Source organism: Chelonoidis abingdonii, chromosome 26 (genome assembly GCF_003597395.2).
Source record: "Chelonoidis abingdonii isolate Lonesome George chromosome 26, CheloAbing_2.0, whole genome shotgun sequence".
Lineage (NCBI taxonomy): Eukaryota > Metazoa > Chordata > Testudines > Testudinidae > Chelonoidis > Chelonoidis abingdonii.
The window spans coordinates 4,793,745-4,812,120 of NC_133794.1; the positions used below are offsets into that span (position 1 = coordinate 4,793,745).

The 18,376-nt window shown below is 47.1% G+C and overlaps 1 protein-coding gene across 5 annotated transcripts in view; it reads left to right on the forward strand.

Moving 5' to 3' along the window:
- The window catches only part of CC2D1A (coiled-coil and C2 domain containing 1A), a 41,106-nt gene that overhangs the window by 4,563 nt on the left and 18,167 nt on the right, over positions 1–18,376 (forward strand). For 2 of the 5 annotated variants that reach the window (XM_032780348.2, XM_032780353.2), the window contains exons 1-17: positions 506–658; positions 3,808–3,937; positions 4,206–4,315; positions 4,911–4,976; positions 6,579–6,716; positions 7,807–8,158; positions 8,308–8,432; positions 9,154–9,226; positions 10,430–10,525; positions 11,396–11,529; positions 12,581–12,653; positions 13,115–13,254; positions 13,770–13,908; positions 14,295–14,467; positions 15,426–15,548; positions 16,241–16,299; positions 17,594–17,710. In XM_032780348.2, the coding sequence (XP_032636239.1) occupies positions 551–658; positions 3,808–3,937; positions 4,206–4,315; positions 4,911–4,976; positions 6,579–6,716; positions 7,807–8,158; positions 8,308–8,432; positions 9,154–9,226; positions 10,430–10,525; positions 11,396–11,529; positions 12,581–12,653; positions 13,115–13,254; positions 13,770–13,908; positions 14,295–14,467; positions 15,426–15,548; positions 16,241–16,299; positions 17,594–17,710 (2,156 nt within the window). In that variant the 5' untranslated portion in view covers positions 506–550. Of the gene's footprint in view, positions 1–505; positions 659–3,807; positions 3,938–4,205; positions 4,316–4,910; positions 4,977–6,578; positions 6,717–7,806; positions 8,159–8,307; positions 8,433–9,153; positions 9,227–10,429; positions 10,526–11,395; positions 11,530–12,580; positions 12,654–13,114; positions 13,255–13,769; positions 13,909–14,294; positions 14,468–15,425; positions 15,549–16,240; positions 16,300–17,593; positions 17,711–18,376 lie in introns of those variants that run through there. The other 3 variants (XM_075061032.1, XM_032780352.2, XM_032780350.2) reach the window with 3 other exon arrangements.

The following is an 18,376-nucleotide window of genomic DNA, read 5'->3' on the forward strand; positions in this document are numbered from 1 at the left end:
AGGAGTCAGGAGGTGGGGGGGATCGGGGTGGGGGAGCAGCGTGCTGAGGGGGAGGAGTCAGGAGGTGGGATGGTTCTGGGTTGGGGAGCAGTCTGCTGGTGGTGGCAGAAGCCTTGGGGTTGGGGGAGTAGGTTTATGGGGGAGTGAACAATGAGCTGCCTGGACCTTCAGGATGTGGTTGCTGGGGGTGGGGGGCATGTGGCTAGTTCAAGGAGTGTGAGAGAGGGACCACTAGGGGCAGGGAGGATAGTTCATTATGTGTCTCCTGGGTTGAGAGGGAAGCAAGGATCTGGGAAGTGTGTGTGCTGTGTTGGGGTTTTGTGGGAGAACTCCTGGGAGTTGGGGCCTCTTGGGAGGAGAGGGGCATTGCAGGTGGTATGAGTGGGAAATTGGGATAGTGGCAGACGGCTGAGTAGAGGGAGGGGAAGAAGAAAGCATTAGGAGGAGGAAGGAATGAGGTTGATTAGCTTAACTGCCCATGGGGTGAGGGAGTGGAAACACAGGGACCATGTCTGAGTGATCCCATTGTAACCACCTAGCTCCATCTGTAATGCACTGGTTCTCTTCAGCTCAGTCTGAGGGGGAGAAAAAAGAAATGAGCAAGAACACAAGACCGCCTCCACCACCAGGACGCAGTGGTGCTGCCAAAGCCAGACAGGTGAGTCCTGGGTTTCCTTTTTTACCTCTCCCCTGTCTGTATGAGGAAACACCTCTCCCTTTGGATCTGCTTTGAGATTCTTGGTGTCAAAAAATGTAGTTGTTCTGTTGTCAGAATCTGAAATTCTCTCAATCCCTGTAGCTGCTTTTCCCACCCCGAACAAGTGATCTCTGAAGTAACCTTTGTATGTATAAAGGCCCTAACCTTGCTACTCTTGACTTCAATGGGAGCAGGTTCAGGCCTGTAGTTTATAAAGTTTGGGCTCCTGCTGGATGAAAAGTTCTATAGAGATGAAAAATTGTTTCTGTTAATAATATTGGTTCTTTCATTGTGGGAAAATTTTTGTCCTGCTAGCCTTATGGTATAAATACTGGTTTAGCCAGTGGGAAAATTGGCCAGGTTGTAACCTAAATGGCCTCTGCCTCCATCCCAAGGTGGGAATTAAATTTACTGTCATTTAGAAATCTCATCAGAAGAATTGTCAAACCAGAAATAATAGAAGTAAACAAATCATCATCATACCCCTCACCCTAGCCCCTTGGGACAAAGATGGGACCAAGTGAACAGGAGTGATTCATGTGTTCCCAACATCTCTCTGCTAATGCACAAAATGTGGAATTAAAAGTAAACAAGAAAAATACTAATGTGTGAAATTTAAAATAGTGTTGCGTACATTTCCTTAAAGCACAGCATCTACTTTTACCCAAGTTTCATGATGCAGAATTCCTGATATTAATGTTCATTTGTGTTTACATAATGAACTAAAAATCTGAGTTTTCTCAATCTCTGTGTTCAGGCAGGTGGGCAGGGTGATCTTTTGGGTTGTTTCTGTCTCTAGCTTCTATTAACCTAGATCAGAATCATACAGAAGGTTTACGTGAGTTGCGGGTCTCCTTTCTGACAGCTACTGGCATGAACATGGTCAAACAATTGCTTTATTTTCCTAGAATGACTGGGGAGGAGAATTTAGGCTTTTGTTGAAGATGATTGAAATGAATAGTGTTAAATATGGGTTTGCAAATGTCAAAGAATCAGTTTAACTTTTCAAAGCTCATTTTTCTGTCACATGTGCCTGACGAAGTGGGTATTCACCCACAGAAGTCTCTGCTGCTTTTACAGATCCAGACTAACACGGCTACCCCTCTGATACTTGCTAGTCTGTGAAGCACATGTGCCAATCTAAGGGTGGGAACTTGATTGCTCCTAAGTGACTGTCTCAGAGGAATAAAATTTGATGTCTTGTCATAGATCCCAGGTTAAATTGCCACTCTGTGGGATGGATGGTCCAGCATCCTGCAGCATTTTCAGTCTGTGGTGGATAAAGCTGGGCATTACTCCAGGTCTCTTGTATCAGGGGATGTGGGTAACTGAGCTTCTGTAGACCTTTCTTTTGCACCCTTTTTACTGAACTTACCTATGTGCTAAAAGCTGGAATGGCTGGAAAACCTGCTAACGCTTTTAGTGGTATTCCAGTCACTGCGGTACCTAGGCGCAGCTGACCGTAACTAGTACTGCTGTCTGGCAGCTCACTGAATTGTTAATGGAAGTACCTATCTGCAGGAGGAACATGTTAAGAATGGCTAAATTGTCACAACATGCAAGTCATGGACCAAATCAGAGATCCAGAGCAAGTCTGTGGAGGACAAACTGTCCAGTGACATATGGTAACAGCCCTCTTCATGTGCTGGAAGGCTTTGTGTCAGACAGAATCCAATTAGGTGTGGATAATGTATTAAACCTCCCCCTTCGCTTGAATCCTGCTTTCAATAAAATTAATGTATGACCAGTCAATTGGTGAGAGCTTTCAATTTCACTGGCTATAAACCTTGATAGATCGTAAAATGTATCTGACTGTGCTGCAGCTTGGAGGGTGAGGGGACCGCATGTTGCTTCCCCATTTTCAGGCTGTCTGAAGGTTTACAGGACTTGCATTAGCCTTTCTTTTAGTAATCTACCAGAAGGGGGTACTGAGTTGGGTTTTGCCATCTGTCAGGGATTTTTACGTAGTGGTGCATGAATATAGGATTTGTGTTGCCCTGCCCTGCACTGTCTCAGTTGAAAGTCTGGCCTGCTCCCTTATGCTTTCTTCTTCTGCCCATCAGGGATTGGGTCAAACTCCCAGCTAGACAGGTGTTGGGAAGCAGAAACCAAACACTCCTCTAAAAGCTCATACACACCTGCAATTAAGTCTTTGCAGCAGTTTCTGTAGGAGGGAGAGGTGATTCTTCTTAACAAGCAGTATGAAAACAATCCTCTCCGATATTACAGTGAGGTGCCTTCCACTATACAAACAGCAAGACACGCCCTGACCACAGGTTAGGGGAAGCTGTCATAAAGAATGTGTTGTGTAATTCTATCCTACTCCTGTAGCTCCTCTCATATAAGGCTGTCAAAATGCTTCATGAACATGTGTTAAACTGTGCATGCCTAGTAGTGTAAGTAGGTGTCCTGTTAGTTTCACTTTATCAGTGGGAAAATTGGCACACGGAGGTAAATTTGACTAGGGTTTCCAACTTTCTGATTGCAGAAAACCAAACACTCTTGCCCTGCCCCGCCCCTTCTCCGAGACCCCTCCCCTTCTCTGAGGCCATTCCATCCCTCGCTCATTTTCACTGGGCTAGGGTAGGGGATTGGGGTGTAGGATGGGGTGAGGGCTCCAGCTGGGGGTTCTGGTTCTGGGGTGAGGCTAGGGATGAGAAGGTTTGGAGGTGCAGGAGGTGGCTCTGGGCTGGGGACGAGGGGTTCGGAGTGTGGGAGAGGGTGTGGGTTCTGGGAGGGAGTTTGAGTGTTGGAGAGGAGTCAGGGCTGGGGCAGGGGCAGGGGCAGGGGGTTGGGGTGCGGGAGGGGACTCAGGGCTGAAGAAGAGGGTTTTGGGTGCAGTGCAGGCTCCAGGTGGCGCTTACCACTATCAGAAGGCAGGATACTGGGCTGGATGGACCATTGGGGAGACCCAGTATGGCCAGGGAGGAAAAAAGTACTCCCTCCTTATCTCCTGCTCTAACCATCAGATGACACTTCTCCCTCTTTTAGTTGAGACTATAATTCGGGAATCCTGACACCTGGTCCCTGGATCTAAGCACTAAATACCACTGCCTCTTGTTGCCTATTAGGAAACCATGGACTTATGGTTTGTCTTTTATCCTCTCTAGATGGGTTTGCTAGTGGATTTCTCTCCAGATGGGATGATGGACAATGATGAGGAGGATGGTGAACTGGAAGCAGAATTAATAGCTATTGTCGGAGGCCGGCCAGATTCAAAAGAGAAGCCAAAAGGGAAAAGTAGGTGGTCCTCTACTCTATGCCCATTATACATCTGCTCAACTAGGACACATCTGAATCCCAGAAGGGCTTGATTAAAAGCGTTACAAACTGTAAGTTTCTAGTGCCTTAATTTCAGAGCTACAACGAGAGAGAAGTGACAGAGCCTCGCAGTCCTGTACTTACAACTAGACCTTTCTTCCCTTCACGCTCCCAGCACACTCGTCTGAACTCTGACATTAAATGGTTATGTGAAATGAGTTGTGCATTTGTCTCCTCTTCTTTTCAGCCCCTTTGCCCATGGAAGCTATCGAGAGAATGGCCGCTCTCTGCATGAAGGACCTGGATGAAGAGGATGGGGAAGAGGAAGAAGATCTGGAAGATGAAGATGATCTGATGGTATGAAGGACTTTGTACTCGGTGAAGGACTGGGAATGTTACACAAAAGTCCTTGTTATCAGGTCGATGCCTCATGTGGGGAATGTCTAATGTGACATGTCTGAGTGAGAATTCTTGTTTAGCAACAGGCTAATAGATCCATTCATCTACCATCTCCCTGCTCCCTCTAAGTCCTCTTGGAGAAACAGGATTTTTTTTCTCCAAAAAACTTTATATCTCAGCGTATCACTGACCAGGGATCCTTCCATTGAATTTTGCTCACAGCTGCATTGTGAGCCAAACCCATTATACTGATATTCATACAGGAATCCCGCAATGTTACTTATCTGTAGATACTGGAGTTAGTGTCTTGACTCCTATATTATTCCATTTCCTTAAAGATGGGGTATTATACATAAGTGCCTGTCACATCCTAATAAGGAGGAGATACTCATGAAGTGCTGAGACTTTTGCTGCAAAGCTTCTCCCTTGCTAGTTGTCACCCTTAATCTGTCTCTCTATAGTTTATAAATTGCTGTTCCACTTCCCATCAGTATGACTTACATTTTGAGCATCTCTAAACAAAATTAAGAGACCAAATTTCTTTGTTTTGTAGGCGGAACTCAATGAAGTCCTGGGTGAAGAGAAAGAAATCAAGGATGCCACAATACCTGCTGTTAAGGTGCAAAACTCCCCTTTCAGCTTTGCTTCCTCTTTCATTCTTCTCACTGTTTCCAGTTGACAGTGTGGCCATAATACAGAAATGGCTTCTCCTTGTGCTACGTGTCTGTTCCCGGTATGTCTGGAAGTTATATATGCTCACCCCGTTGATGCAAGCCAGCATGTGTGCCTGTCAGCATTGCAGAAACGTTAAAGAAGTAAACGACCTATGAGGTCAAAGTCCATCTTCCTGTCAGTTCAGGGGGGACGAGTGAGCTGGAGCTAGGTTCTGACAGCTTACAATATTGGGTTTGGGTTTTTTCAGATCCAGATTGAACTGGTGACATTGGTACAGGGGCGGCTCCAGGCCCCAGCACTCCAAGCGAGTGCTTGGGGCGGCAAGCCGCGGGAGGTGCTCTGCTGGTGCTGCAAGGGCAGCAGGCAGGCTGCCCTTGGCGACTTGCCTGCAGAGGGTCTGCTGGTCCTGGGGCTTCGGAGGACCTCCCACAGGCATGCCTGCGGAGGGTCCGCTGGTCCCGGGGCTTTGGAGGACCTGCCTGCCGTGCTTGGGGCAGCAAAATCCCTAGAGCCGCCCCTGCATTGGTAGACAGTCAGGAGGCTTGTTTTGTTCCCTGTAAATTGAGCAAAGTAACTGAGTGGAAAAGATAAGGCACACTCCAGAAATTTGCAATGTATGGGCAAAATGCTGTGACCACCGGGAGCCACGTTGTCTTAGTGGCGCTCTGCAGGTGCACCGCTGTCCCGTGTATCATAAATTGCAGAATCAGGGCCTAAATGTGCACCCCCAGTAAAATCACTCTTCAGAAGCCAAGTCCCTAAGGAAAAATCGACTATTTAGTTGTCTTGAAATCAGAAGGGTTTTAGAATTTACAGCTGATGAAGTTGGAAAAAAACATAAAACTCTGAGTCTACGTTGTTGCTACTAGCAGAAAAAGCCTTGTACTATTGTCATTAATTTCTCACTTTCATTAGAGATTGTGTCATAACTACTGCACTTTCCTGTGGCCATACATTGGCTGTTCCATTGTCTTTTTAAAGGCTTTCCTGGATATAGAAGATGAATGCATCCTTCCTCACCTTCAGTTTTTAGTGTCTGTTGCTTGAACCCTGGTATACCCTGAGGAGAGTTCTTATTCCTTTACCAAGTGCCTTCACATAATGTATTGTTTTTCCTATGAGTGTCTTTAAAAGACTCTCAACTAGTTGAAGACCAGCTCTGTTTTAAAAACAAACAAAAAATGGGGTGAAAATCTAATATGAATAAGGACATTTTTGTTGTATGTGATTGGATTAGTTAACCCAAACTCCATAGCCTTGTGCTTTCAGACCTTTCTAAGGCACCAATTGCTTCACCAGCTGCCCACCCTCAGTCCTTAGTGTCTGAACAGAGAGACCCTGAGGTGTGGTCAGTCTAGACTCATGTTGTCCAGGAGGATTGTTCTAGCATGTAAGAACCAGAAAGTGAAACAGATCAGTCCAGTTTGACTGTCTTGAGCTGAACAATATCAGTCTCTCATTGGAAGTGTTGCTATGGCTGTCCCCTGTTAGGCCAGTGGTTTGGGTAAATTAACACTTTTTCCTCCTCTTCCCTGGGCTCTTACAGGTGAATGAAACTCCAGCTGATTCCAGCAGCGTAGAATCTACTCTGGTGGAAAGGCTGGAAATGTACAGAACAGCCATCGCTAACGCAAAGCAAGCTGGAGACGGGGCCAAAGTGCGCAGATATGAACGAGGCCTCAAAGTGAGCGTTAAATAATGCACCTGAATATGATGTGCCCAGGCTAATGGCTTGGTAACCATCTTGTCTTGCAAGATGCTTTTTAAGAATAAAACTGAAAAGATTTTTTTTAGAAACTTAATAGAAATTGTTTGATCTTAAATTTGCAACTGAGCATGGCCAACATTTTCAGACGTCAAAGTGTGGCACTTAAATCCATGTTTAGGCACCCACATAAGGGGCCTGTTTTTATCAGCCTTGCTCCTAGTGCCTTTGGAGGAAGCTATGGGTCCTGTGCCCTTCTGAAAATCAGACCATTTTTACTGAGGTGCCTAAATATGGATAATACAAAAGGTGATAACCTCTTCAACAACAGTATATTGCAGGGGATGCAGCGCTCCAGTGTCTTAATATTAAGTGATATTGCTGTGACCTCAGAGATAATATTGAACCCAAAGGCCCCAGCATCGTCCTAATGGATCCTGTACAACTGCAGGTGTGGGCTTTCCAATTAGATGGAAAAGTGAGGACCTGATCACTCCTGGTCATTAAATTCCCATAGTGCTTTTCTCAAGTCAGAGTGCTTGTCCCAGCATCCTGGCCAAATTCCATCTTGGGTACTTTTATTCTGCCGCCCTAAAATTCTCCCTGCATCTTCATTTGGGTATAGAGTCTTCACTTATGAAACTGGATGTGCTCTGACAGTGTGCTGTTCCTAATCGTCCTGCTGCTTCCCACCACTGAGAGCTGCATTTCTGTGATAGATTTGTCCGTAAAGAGCATGCTGTTTGTAGAACACTTTTGGCTCCTGAAGGATGAATGGCACTCATCTAAGAGGCTGCTACCTTCTAGTCATGAAAAATGTGGGACTTAGGAACTTGCTGTTTGGCTGAGGAATGGCTTTTTGGCTGATGACAGGCTGTGGGTTTCTGAGGTCTAATTAAGCTGCAGTTTCTGGGCTGACTAAGGTGCTGGTATCCAGTTTTCCTGCTGCCAGGCTCTTAGCTGAAGTTCTGGCTAATTTTAAAGTGCCTGTTTTCTATAGCTGTTTGCAAAACCAAGAGTGAGAGTTTGGAAGCTTATCACTAATTATCTGTTGTTGTTTTTTCCCAAGACATTAGAAAACATGCTGACCTCTGTGAGGAAGGGCAAAAAGATTGATGAGGAAGAAATCCCCCCCGCAGTTGCACTAGGAAAGAGCGGGAACTCCCAGCTGCCGTCCCCTTCTCCACTGACTCTGTCATCCCAGAGCTCCGCACCCAATGGAAAGTTCAGTTTATCCAGCCATTCTCCTCCACAGCCACCCACTGCAGCACCTCCACAGGCACCCTCTGTGGCATCTCCCAAGCCGCCACCTCCTGCGTCTCCCAAACCGTCACCTCCTGTACTTCCAAAGCCAGCCCTGTCCTTGCCCATCAGATCCCCGGAGACACCAGAGGAAAAACCTGTCCCATTGGCAGTATCGGGTAAGCATGGGAGGGCCTTTTTATTCTCTTTAATCACAGAAGGTTGAGCTTATAAATTCCTGCTGATCTATGACCATGATGTTCTCCCAACCTTGCATCGGATAATTCTGAAACACAAAGCACAATGGCTCTTTTCTCTGTCTCTACAGGTTCTGAAAACTTCAGCACCCAGGCCCTCCTACAGGACAGGCAGCGGGAGTACAAGCTAGCCGCATTGCACGCTAAACAACAAGGCAACGTCGAGATGGCCAGTAAATACTACCGCATCGCTAAGGTAGGTACCTGCCAGCCAAAGCACTGTTCTGCCAGCCTGGCAGAGGCTTTGCTTTGGCCCTAGAAGTGACGCTTTCAATGGGTGCAATTAAGAAGTTGACCAGTTGGTGCTTAGAAGACTGCTGGTAAACCACATCCACTGGTTCTGCGGCATGTTTGTGACTCTGTTTCACCTTGGCTAGTCTTATTCTGGGACAGGCTTTTCCTTCAGTTCAGCTGTTCTGCTTTGTACGGGTTTTAAAATGAAACTGTAGTCTCCCCTCTACAAAAAAAGACCCTGAAAGTTGCAGTTAATGCAGATGCAGTTATTGTCTCCATAGGCCAGCTCAAGTGTGGCTTAAGAAACTACATTTCTCTGCTCCTATCTGTCCTCCACCTTTGGAGCATCCCTCTGTAATCAACACGAACCTGCACTGGTAGTATTGTTCACTTGCTGTAGCAGGAGGCTGGGAGCCCAAAGGCCTGGGTTGTGTTTCTGATTTGGGGGGGAGAATATGGCCTAGTAGTTAGAGCTGAACATTGAAAGCCAAGACTGTGTTCTAATTTCAGCTCACTGTGAAACCTTGGGCAAATTGCTCTGTTTTTTTCAGTTGTAAATTGGAGATAAATCCCACTTCACATGGGATATACAAGGTTGGTTTGAGTGGTTTTGAGTGAAGTATTTTAAGATCTTTTGAAGAAAGAGGTTACAAGTACTATTCTCCCTGGCTTGTGCCTTTCAGAGCTTTGATCCCATTCTAGAAGCTTTGGGGAAAGGTGAAACCGTGGATCTGGGGCATCTGCCCCCACCTCCAGGTGAGAATTGGTACTCGGCTTTGCCAAACAGCCGCGTCTGCTTTCTGGGGAGGTCCCACTGACTTCATTGATATGGCAATAGAGGCACTGACTGAGTGGAGGAAAGTGCTAAAAGAACGAACACAGCAGCCGTGATCTTTCTTTGCTAAAAAAGGCCTACAAATTTTTGCCTGCATAGCTCTATCAGTCAGAGATGTGAAGAAATCCACCACCTTGACTTACATGGCTATCCCTGCAAAACCACCCGTTGACATGCAGCTGGACTGGTAAGAGTCCCTACGTTGTCATTCGGGGAGGTGGATTGTACCAGCCAAAGCTTTCCTGATGCCGGTAAAGCTGCACTACGGGGTTCTGGCAGTACAGCTCCACGGGTACAGCTGTATCAGTAAAGCCTCTCTGGTGTAGACCAGCCCTTAGTGTCATCCAGTGGTTGGAGAGCGCCTGGAAGTCAGGACTCGTGGGTTCTATTCCCAGTTCTGTCACTTACTCATTGCGTGGCCTTTAGAAGGGGACTCCACCACTCTGTGTCTCAATTGCTGTGTTTGTAAAGTGGGACTGGGAGGAAGGGGGAGGTTTTATTAAGTGTTTTGGGATCCTGGCTTGGAAGGTGCCAGAGGAAGACGGAATATCATCATTGCAGTGTACCATCTGGGTGCTGCTCCTTGTGAGGGATTGGGTTGGTTGGGCCGGGTGGGAGAGGAGTAATCTGTCTACTTTCTGTCAATCTGGGTTGGGTTGTTTTTTTTTGTTCCCCCCTCCCCACTTTCTGCTTGTCACTTAAGATCATAAGAACGACCGTACCAGGTCAGACCAAAGGTCCATCTAGCCCAGTATCCTGTCTACTGACAGTGGACAATGCCAGGTGCCCCAGAGGGAGTGAACTTAACAGGCAATGAGCAAGTGATCTTTCTCCTGCCATCCATCTCCACCCTCTGACAAACAGAGGCTAGGGACACCATTCCTTACCCAGCCTGGCTAATAGCCATTAACGGACGTAACCTCCAAGAATTTATCCAGTTCGCTTTTAAACCCTGTTATAGTCCTAGCCTTCACAACCTCCTTAGGCAAGGAGTTCCACAGGTTGACTGCACTGCACGAAGAACTTCCTTTTATTTGTTTTAAACCTGCTGCCCATTAATTTCATTTGGCGACCCCTAGTTCTTGTATTAAAATCTTAAAAAAATTACAATCTTATTTTCACAGACCAGCTGTCCAAGGAGCTGTTGTCCCCAGGTCTACAACAACAATCTGCTGTGTCGACAACCATGCCTTTAGCAAAATCAGCAGCCCCTGCTGCAGGTATGATCTCCAGAACGGTGCCTTGGTACCTTAGCTGCCCCAGCATGACTAGAGGTTGCTACTTATGCCGTGCAGCCGATCAATCCTGGAATTTCCATTAGACAGAATGGGAGCTGCCTGCTGTACTGCCTGTGTGGTGGTTGCTGTGTATCTTGCCGACCTTGTTTTTGTTCCTAAGGACAGCAAACCCCCTCTGTAGTGAAAGGAAAAACCTGTCCAGAGAGTAAATGGGACCTGGAGGGGAGGAGGAGGCAAGCCTGGGAGTATCACTAGCTTGAGTGGTATTACTGTGCAAACTCCGGTTCAGCTGTTACCCGCAGAGCTCACAGCATCTACCAGAAAACATTCTAGAGCCTTGCAGAGCTTATGCTGCATGTTCGGGTAATAAGAAGAATCATCGTGGCACGGGGATGAGTGGGCGTATGACTTCTGGGGTGGGAACACATTTGCTCCCTGATTGGCAGGGAACATCTCTTATTTATCGTCAGTGCTCAGGGAGGAGTCAGTGTTGCCGAGTGGATAGAGCACTGGACTAGGACTCAGAAGACCTGGGTTCTATTTCTGGCTCTCCTGTTGGCTGACCACAGGCAAGTCTTGGCCTGCTTTGTGCCTCAGTTTCCCCATCTGTAAAAAGGGAGGATAATTCTATGACTTCATATGTAAATCACTGTGAGATCTACTGATGAAAACTAACGATGAGAGCTAGATATCCTAGGCAGCGGTTAGAAATGGGTTGAAAATGAAATGCTGAGTTGCCTCCTGTCACCACCTCAGTGAGGCTGGGGCAGAGTTACGGGTTTTCGTTAAGGAGGGAGAAGTTAGAAAAGTAAACCCAATAAACATGCCATCCCTTTCTCCCCGCCCCTGCAATAGAGCTCCCTCCACCCCCGCGAGACATGTTGGAAGCCCTGCAGCAGAGGATGGAGCGGTACAAAACAGCCTCCGCTCAGGCCAAGAGCAAAGGAGATGACCGGAAGGCAAGAATGCATGAGCGCATTGTGAAGGTGAGAAAAGCGTGAAAGTCCTGTGGCCTACAGCTCTGAGTGGATCCTGGCTCCCCTCACCCCCACCAGATACCGTGCTGTATTAGAGCTCTACAGCAGGGCAGTATTCCTTCTGGGGCAATGTTATCTGCTGGCTGGGGATTCAATTGGTGGTTGCCTTCTCTTTGAGTCGGTGCTGACCCCACTTGCTGGGGGCACAGTGCCCCTGGAGGTGCCATCTTTTTAAGTGAGATTCTTCCCCACTTGTAGTCATTAGTCTTTAGTGCTTTCCCCAAAAGTTGGGGGGTACATTTTGGGTAACTGCATACTGCCTTCCTAAATCCCCCTGCTGTTTCATTTGGATCCATGATACATCACTTCAAGTAGCATAAATGTTTCTGTGCGCTGTTTAAACAGCTGCTCTGTTCCACCCCAGACACTGCTGCATTTCAGTGATGAGTGAAAGATCCTTGTGCCTATCATCTTTATTCGTAAAATCCATCAGTTTTGCTCAATATCTTCTTGAAGGCTGAGCATTAAAGCCCGGTGCAAATTGCCAATATCTTGACAGAGAAATGGAGGGCTTAAAAAATCTGATCTTTTAGACCTAAGCAAAACCGAACCATGATTTGTAATCTAATCTGCCACTGATGCCATAATTCCAATGGATGTTAGACTTAGCCAGGTTTCTTCTCTCATACCACACTCACTGCAGTAATGGGAGGAGAAACCCCTAACTGTTGCCATGGGGATAAGATTCAAACTCCTCAGTAAAAAGATTCTGAGGCACAAACTGGTTGTCTGACTCTGATTAGTTGATGGGACACCCCCCCCCTTTTGGCAGCTTACATGCGGATTGTCTGAGTGTTTCCTTGTGCTCCCCCCATCTGTCTGTATCCACCTGCTGCCTCTTGGCTGATACTTAGATTGTAAACTCTCTGGAGCAGGGACCACCTTTTTATTCTGTTTGTACAGTACCTAGCACAACGGGATCCTTGCCCACACTGGGGCTCATAGGTGCTACCCTGTGAGGCACCATGGCAGAGGTGCTCAGTCCTGATTTCTCTTTCAGCAATATCAAGAGGCCATCCGAGCTCACAAAGCAGGAAAAACTGTGGATTTTGCTGAGCTGCCTGTTCCACCAGGTATTTTCTGGTTTTAGTTTGCTACCAGTGTAGAATGGTAGAGGACGCTCTTCATTCATGGTTTTTTAAAACTTCCATATGTGTGAATTTCACTCAGGAATAGCAGCTTTGGAGACCTCTCTGTTTACAACACATACAGCATTGGCAGTAACAGGGCACATTTCTACACTCCATCCCCACCAATGTCTCTGAGCCCTGCCCTGGAAGGACCTTTCCCCTAGGAGCAAGAGGGAATTTCAGTCTCCTTTCTGTGGTCCTTGGCATTTCTTCTGCGATCACCCCTTGTTCCCTGCAGTTCTGTTATCTAGCACTGTTCACTCAGTGGGTTTGAATGGCATTATCACACAAGTAGCTAGATGTGGAATCTTCCTACCTCTTTGGGGCGCTCAGGTACGCAGCAGCTCTCTATAGTAGTTTCATCAGTTTCGATCTCCTCTTTAGACTTGCCATCTCTTTGGCAGGCTTCCCACCCATCCATGGCATGGAGGCTTCATCAGGAGACCAAAGCATCATGGGAGTCCTGGAAACCGCTATAAAACTAGCCAATCAGGAAGACCGAGAGAATGATGAGGAAGATGACAATGTGGAGGGGATGAAAAAGGTCAGGTTCTGCTAACCTGGGAGCCTGATCCGTTGGGCACAAGATGGCTCAGTTAAAACCAATGCTGAATTGTATTAACTGATTATCAGGGGTGGGACCAGTTTATACAGAACCCCATTCATTTGTGCTATGGAACTTTTTTCTCTATGGAAACTGGATACAGGGTACTTGCAGATTTAAATGAGCATAAAAGGTGGATTCTCTGTAACTTGAAGATTTTAAACCATGATTTGAGGACTTCGGCAACTCAGCTACAGGTTAGGGGTGTATTACAGGATTGGGTGGGTAAGGTTCTGTGGTCTGCAATGTGTGGACGGTCAGACCAGATGATCACGATGGTTCCTTGAAGTCCTTTGGGTCTGTGTTTGGGTTGAATTTTATAGTGCTGGCTAACGTTGGCTTTTTTCCTCTCCATTTGTTTCAATTCCCACCTTACCTGAGTTCCAGAGTTCAGAAATGTCACGTTCTGTTGTAAGAAAAATAGCTTCACGTATTTTTCTGATTGTTAATTACAGCAGGGCTCCCGCCCTGCGCTGTCAAAGCCAACCGCCTCGTCCCAGCCCAAACTGGTTCCACGTGTATCTTCAGGAGGTACCTCTGCAGCAGCAAATCCTGCTGGGACTGGCAAATCCACTGCAAAAGCCACCACAAAAGGTACTTGTGCTTTCCAGCTCACAGAAACGTTCCGTCTTTATCAAGGCCAATGCTGTAGGAAGTGGCCAGACTGCGTTCAGGGCCACGTTATCCTATATGCTGATCTGTGGTGCTGGTGCCTGCTACGGTTCTCTGGATGGAATGTTCCCTTGTCTGACTCAGTGCCTGTGGTGTAGTCAGGAGGCCAGGCCAGGATTTAGGGAGAGCGTGCATGATGACACTAGGCAGCACAGGCTAGGAACCAGAGAGGACTGTAGGGTCTGATGGGCCCGGTATTTTGAATACACCAACATTGCCAGCTTCTCTTTCCAGCTCGGACTACCCATGGCATGAGGTCCTGACAGCCACCCCCGATGTGACTATCTTCTTTCTCTTAATCCCGGCAGCCCAACAGCAGCTGGCTTTCCTGGAGGGCAGGAAAAAACAACTGATGCAGGCGGCGCTTCGAGCCAAACAGAAGAATGACATTGAGGGAGCAAAGCTGTTCCTACGTCAGGCCAAGGGACTTGACCCCATGATCGAGGCGTCCCAGGGTGGGCTTCCTGTTGACATAACCAAAGTAAGGAGGTCCCTGCAGTGCATTTAATTTGAGACCAATCCACGGCATGAGAAATACTGGTCTCTGACCACTCAGTCGTTAAAGATTCCTGGTCTTTTCAAAATCCCAGAAGGCCTGGGTAATTGTATTCTGCCTCTTTCAATTCCAAATGCGTTTATTATGGCATCTTTCACTCCCTCTTCTACCATGTTGTGCACCATTGCTGTGTGCTAGTTAGACAGCTGACACTTTCCACCCCAGAAGTGGCTGCATTTTAGCGCTGGGCATTATGATCCTCACAGACAGCGTCTGTCACTGTTAAAATTTGTAAAGATCTCTGGGGGTCCTGCATAACAAAAAGATAAATGTTTATATTGCTCCTTATACTGTAATGATAATCTGTCTCTAAAACTAGCCACTACATGAATTTTCATAGCTATGTGTTTTGCCTGAATTCAGGAGTATTGAATGCACAAGCTCCTGAACTTAAATATAACTGGAGCTGTGTTACATACTGAACACTGGAATACCCCACCCCCTGCACTTTTTTTCGGAGTGCTGACATCTCTGCCTGTATCAGAAGATATGTCTAACGGTTAGATTGGGGGTGAGCATTCAAGTCTCCTGGATTCTATTCCAAGCTCTGAGAGGGGAGTTGGGTCTAGTGCTTAGAGCAGGAGAGTGGAAGTCAGTACTCCTGAGTTCGGGTTCTGATACTGACCTATTGTGGGACTTTGGAAATGGAGATGCAAAGAGGAAGTGACTTGTCTAGTTTGCAAAGTGGGGATAATCTCTGCCTACCAGGGGCTGTGAGGCTTGATAAGATAATGAAGAAGGGTTTTGAGCGCCTCGGATGGAAGATGTGGTCCAGCATGGGCAATTCCTTACTCCAGGACTGACTTTTGCGGATGGGTGTGTGTAGGTGAAAATCTCTTCTCTTGAAACCGCAGGTCACTGTCATGCCTCACTTCTGTTTCAGGTGCCTCAAGCCCCAGTGAACAAGGAGGATTTCGTGCTCGTGCAGCGTCGTGGGGTCAGCATCTCCCCAGAGGCTGCCAGCCAGTACATGGAGGTCATGAAGCTGATGAGGCAGCAGCACGAGGTGGGAGATGCAGTAGGAAGAGAGTGTTCGTCTGGGCTTTCAGAGGCTTAGAATCTCCTGGGAAGCTCTTCAGAAGAGCAGTGACGGCAGCAGATTCCTCAGGGACTGGAGCTTTCCTGCCTAGGCTTAAGTGAAATTTCTTGCCCTGCTTCCTCCAGGAGGAGATTCTGCCAGCTGTGATCCCAGGAGTGTTAGGGTCACACCTGCTGCTGCGTCTTGTTAAGTCAAACTTGCTCTGCCTTTTCTGGAGTCCTCCTTCTCTGCAAAGGATTGTGGGATTTTGGGGGACATAGCAAGAAAACACAGGTGTCTGTTGGTTCCTAGATTAAGAACTGCTGATCCTAGGCATTAGGCAGGGGGCTGAGGGAGACTCCAGTTTTGTTAAGGAGATGTGTATTGCTGTAGTGTGTGGTGGCAGGAATGCCGTCCTGATGGCAGTGTACTGGGTGGATTGTAAAGGTCTGTATGAAGGAGAAAGGATAACTTGGGAGACAGGACTCAGGGGTTCTATTTCCCCGTTGAGGGACCTTCCCTTTTCCATCTCAGTGGCTCCATCTGTAATTGTGAATGAGAATATTTCTTCCACAGTAGGCTGTGTCTGCGTGTTTGTGAAGTGCTGCAGATCCTTGGATGGAAGGCGCCAGAGGAGGGCAGATTGTAGTAACTTTCTCTCTCATGTGTTTTTGTCCCAGATGTGTTTGAATTACTCCAAGCAGTTCACTCACTTAGGGAATATCGCCGAAACAACTAAGTAAGTGTCAGCGAGAGTGCTTTCTCTCCCCTTCCCTCAGGCTCCTTTCCTTGTGTTGGTTGTACACACCATAACGCTGCTGCAGAATTACCTAGGGCGTCCTTCCTGGTTGTTTCCATCAGGGAAGTCATGCATTTCCTTTCTGAAATGTGGCTGTGTTGGGGGCTCTGCTGGATGTTCTGCCTTTCAGATGAGATGCTAAGCAGGGGTCTTGACTGCTCAGGGGTTAATGTTCCTATGGCATTTTTCCCAGCCCCAGTGTCCTGGCTATATTCCAGCATAGGTAATTCCATACTGCCTGCCTAAAATTCCTGGCACACAGTACACCTCACTGTGCAGTGTTGTTTAACAGCACACACCAGCTTCTGTTCTCTACTCCAGAAGTGGCTGCATTTCAGAGGTGGGTGAAATACTTAAAAGCATTGCAACTTCTGAAGCATTTGATGAAGGGTGCTATATTAAATATAGAAAGTGTTTGTAGTGATCATATGAAACTGGTAACCCCATGTCTCCAGTTTCTCTCTCCATCCTAGAAGGTGCTTTCGCTAAATTCAACAATCTATCTTCCACTCTCCATCCTGAGTCAAAGCTAAGACTGCAAATTAAGATTGCCTTGGCCCAAACGGGTCCAGTTTGCTCCACATCTGTTGGATGTAGGCTCATGGTGTGAATTTGTGAGAGAGGAACTGATTCAAGGGGTCAGGCACACAGAGATACCGTCAGCAAGGACAGAGGCCAACAATACCAGATATTTATGTGATGTGCACAATGTATGTTACAAAATAAAACAATTAGGGTATTTTTTAGTGTCACTCATGGGAAGTTTTGAGACAACAGTTCAGATTTTAATAAATAGAAGGAGAGAGAAAGGAGAGAGAAATTGTGGGTATGTCCACACTGTGATCCTGAGGTGTGATTGCAGCTCTCCAGGCATACCCAAGGTACCTTTGACCCTGGGTATGTACTCCGACAATGAGCCCATGTAACCACCTGCGCTGCTGTGGCTAAACTGCCACTGTTCTAGCTAGGCATACAGGAGCTGCAGTCAAGCCTCCTGATTGTAGTGGAGACATACCCAAAGCCACAGACAAGAGGGGGAATGTGATAGGCCATCTCCTGCAATCTGTAGTGAGATGGAGAATGAACAGTGCAGGAGTGCTCTTCCAGACAGCAGGAGCTGCAGGCGTGAAGGTTCTTGCACTGGTCTGAGAGCAGAGTGCAGAATAACAGGTAAGCTACAAAAGACTCTCCATAAGAGTAAACTCCTGGCTCATTTTAGCCCTTCCCTCTGCAGGTTTGAGAAGATGGCAGAGGATTGCAAGAAGAACATGGAAATCTTAAAGCAAGCCCATGCCAAAGGCTTCCCATTGCCCAAGTACCACTATGAGCAGAGGACTTTCAGTGTGGTCAAGTAGGTTAATTTTCTGCCAGTTGCTTTTTGCTCCTTTCATTCCAGCCATGCTATCCCTCATTGCAGGGTGGGAGAAGGTAACCAAGACCTCGCCGGTGCTGATATGTCTGGCCCTCCACTGGGGGCAGCTTCCCGTGGCCTTGCTTTTGGGGGAGCTCTTCTGTATACTGGAGCGTACATATTGACCTCTGCCTCCCAATCCGTGTGGAGTCCTCCCTCCCACTCTAGTCTCAGGAACTGAATAATTGGTTTGAGTTCTTTCATGATCTGATGTGTGCATGAGGTGGAGATGGGGGCCCACAGCAGGTGGAGTGGATAGGGCTGTTGTATGTTTCACCCATGGCTAACCCTGTGTGCCGTCTTGGAGCCATACTCTATAGTCAATTAAACACAATATTTGTTAAAACTGAGATCGATACAGCCCACTCTGTGCCTGTTTCCCCATCACCAAAATGGGGATAATACGTTGCAATTCTTGGATGGAAGGTGGTATAAATGCAGCATTTGATCATTTCTATGGAAAGGTTGTCCTGGCAGATATATTTTTACTGTATAGTTGAGACATACCTGTGTTGGTCTGCTGTATGCAAGAGCAGGAAGTGTTGAACTACAGCACCTGCAGGGGGCACTGCTGAGCATGGCAACACCCCCCCACCCACCCCCGCC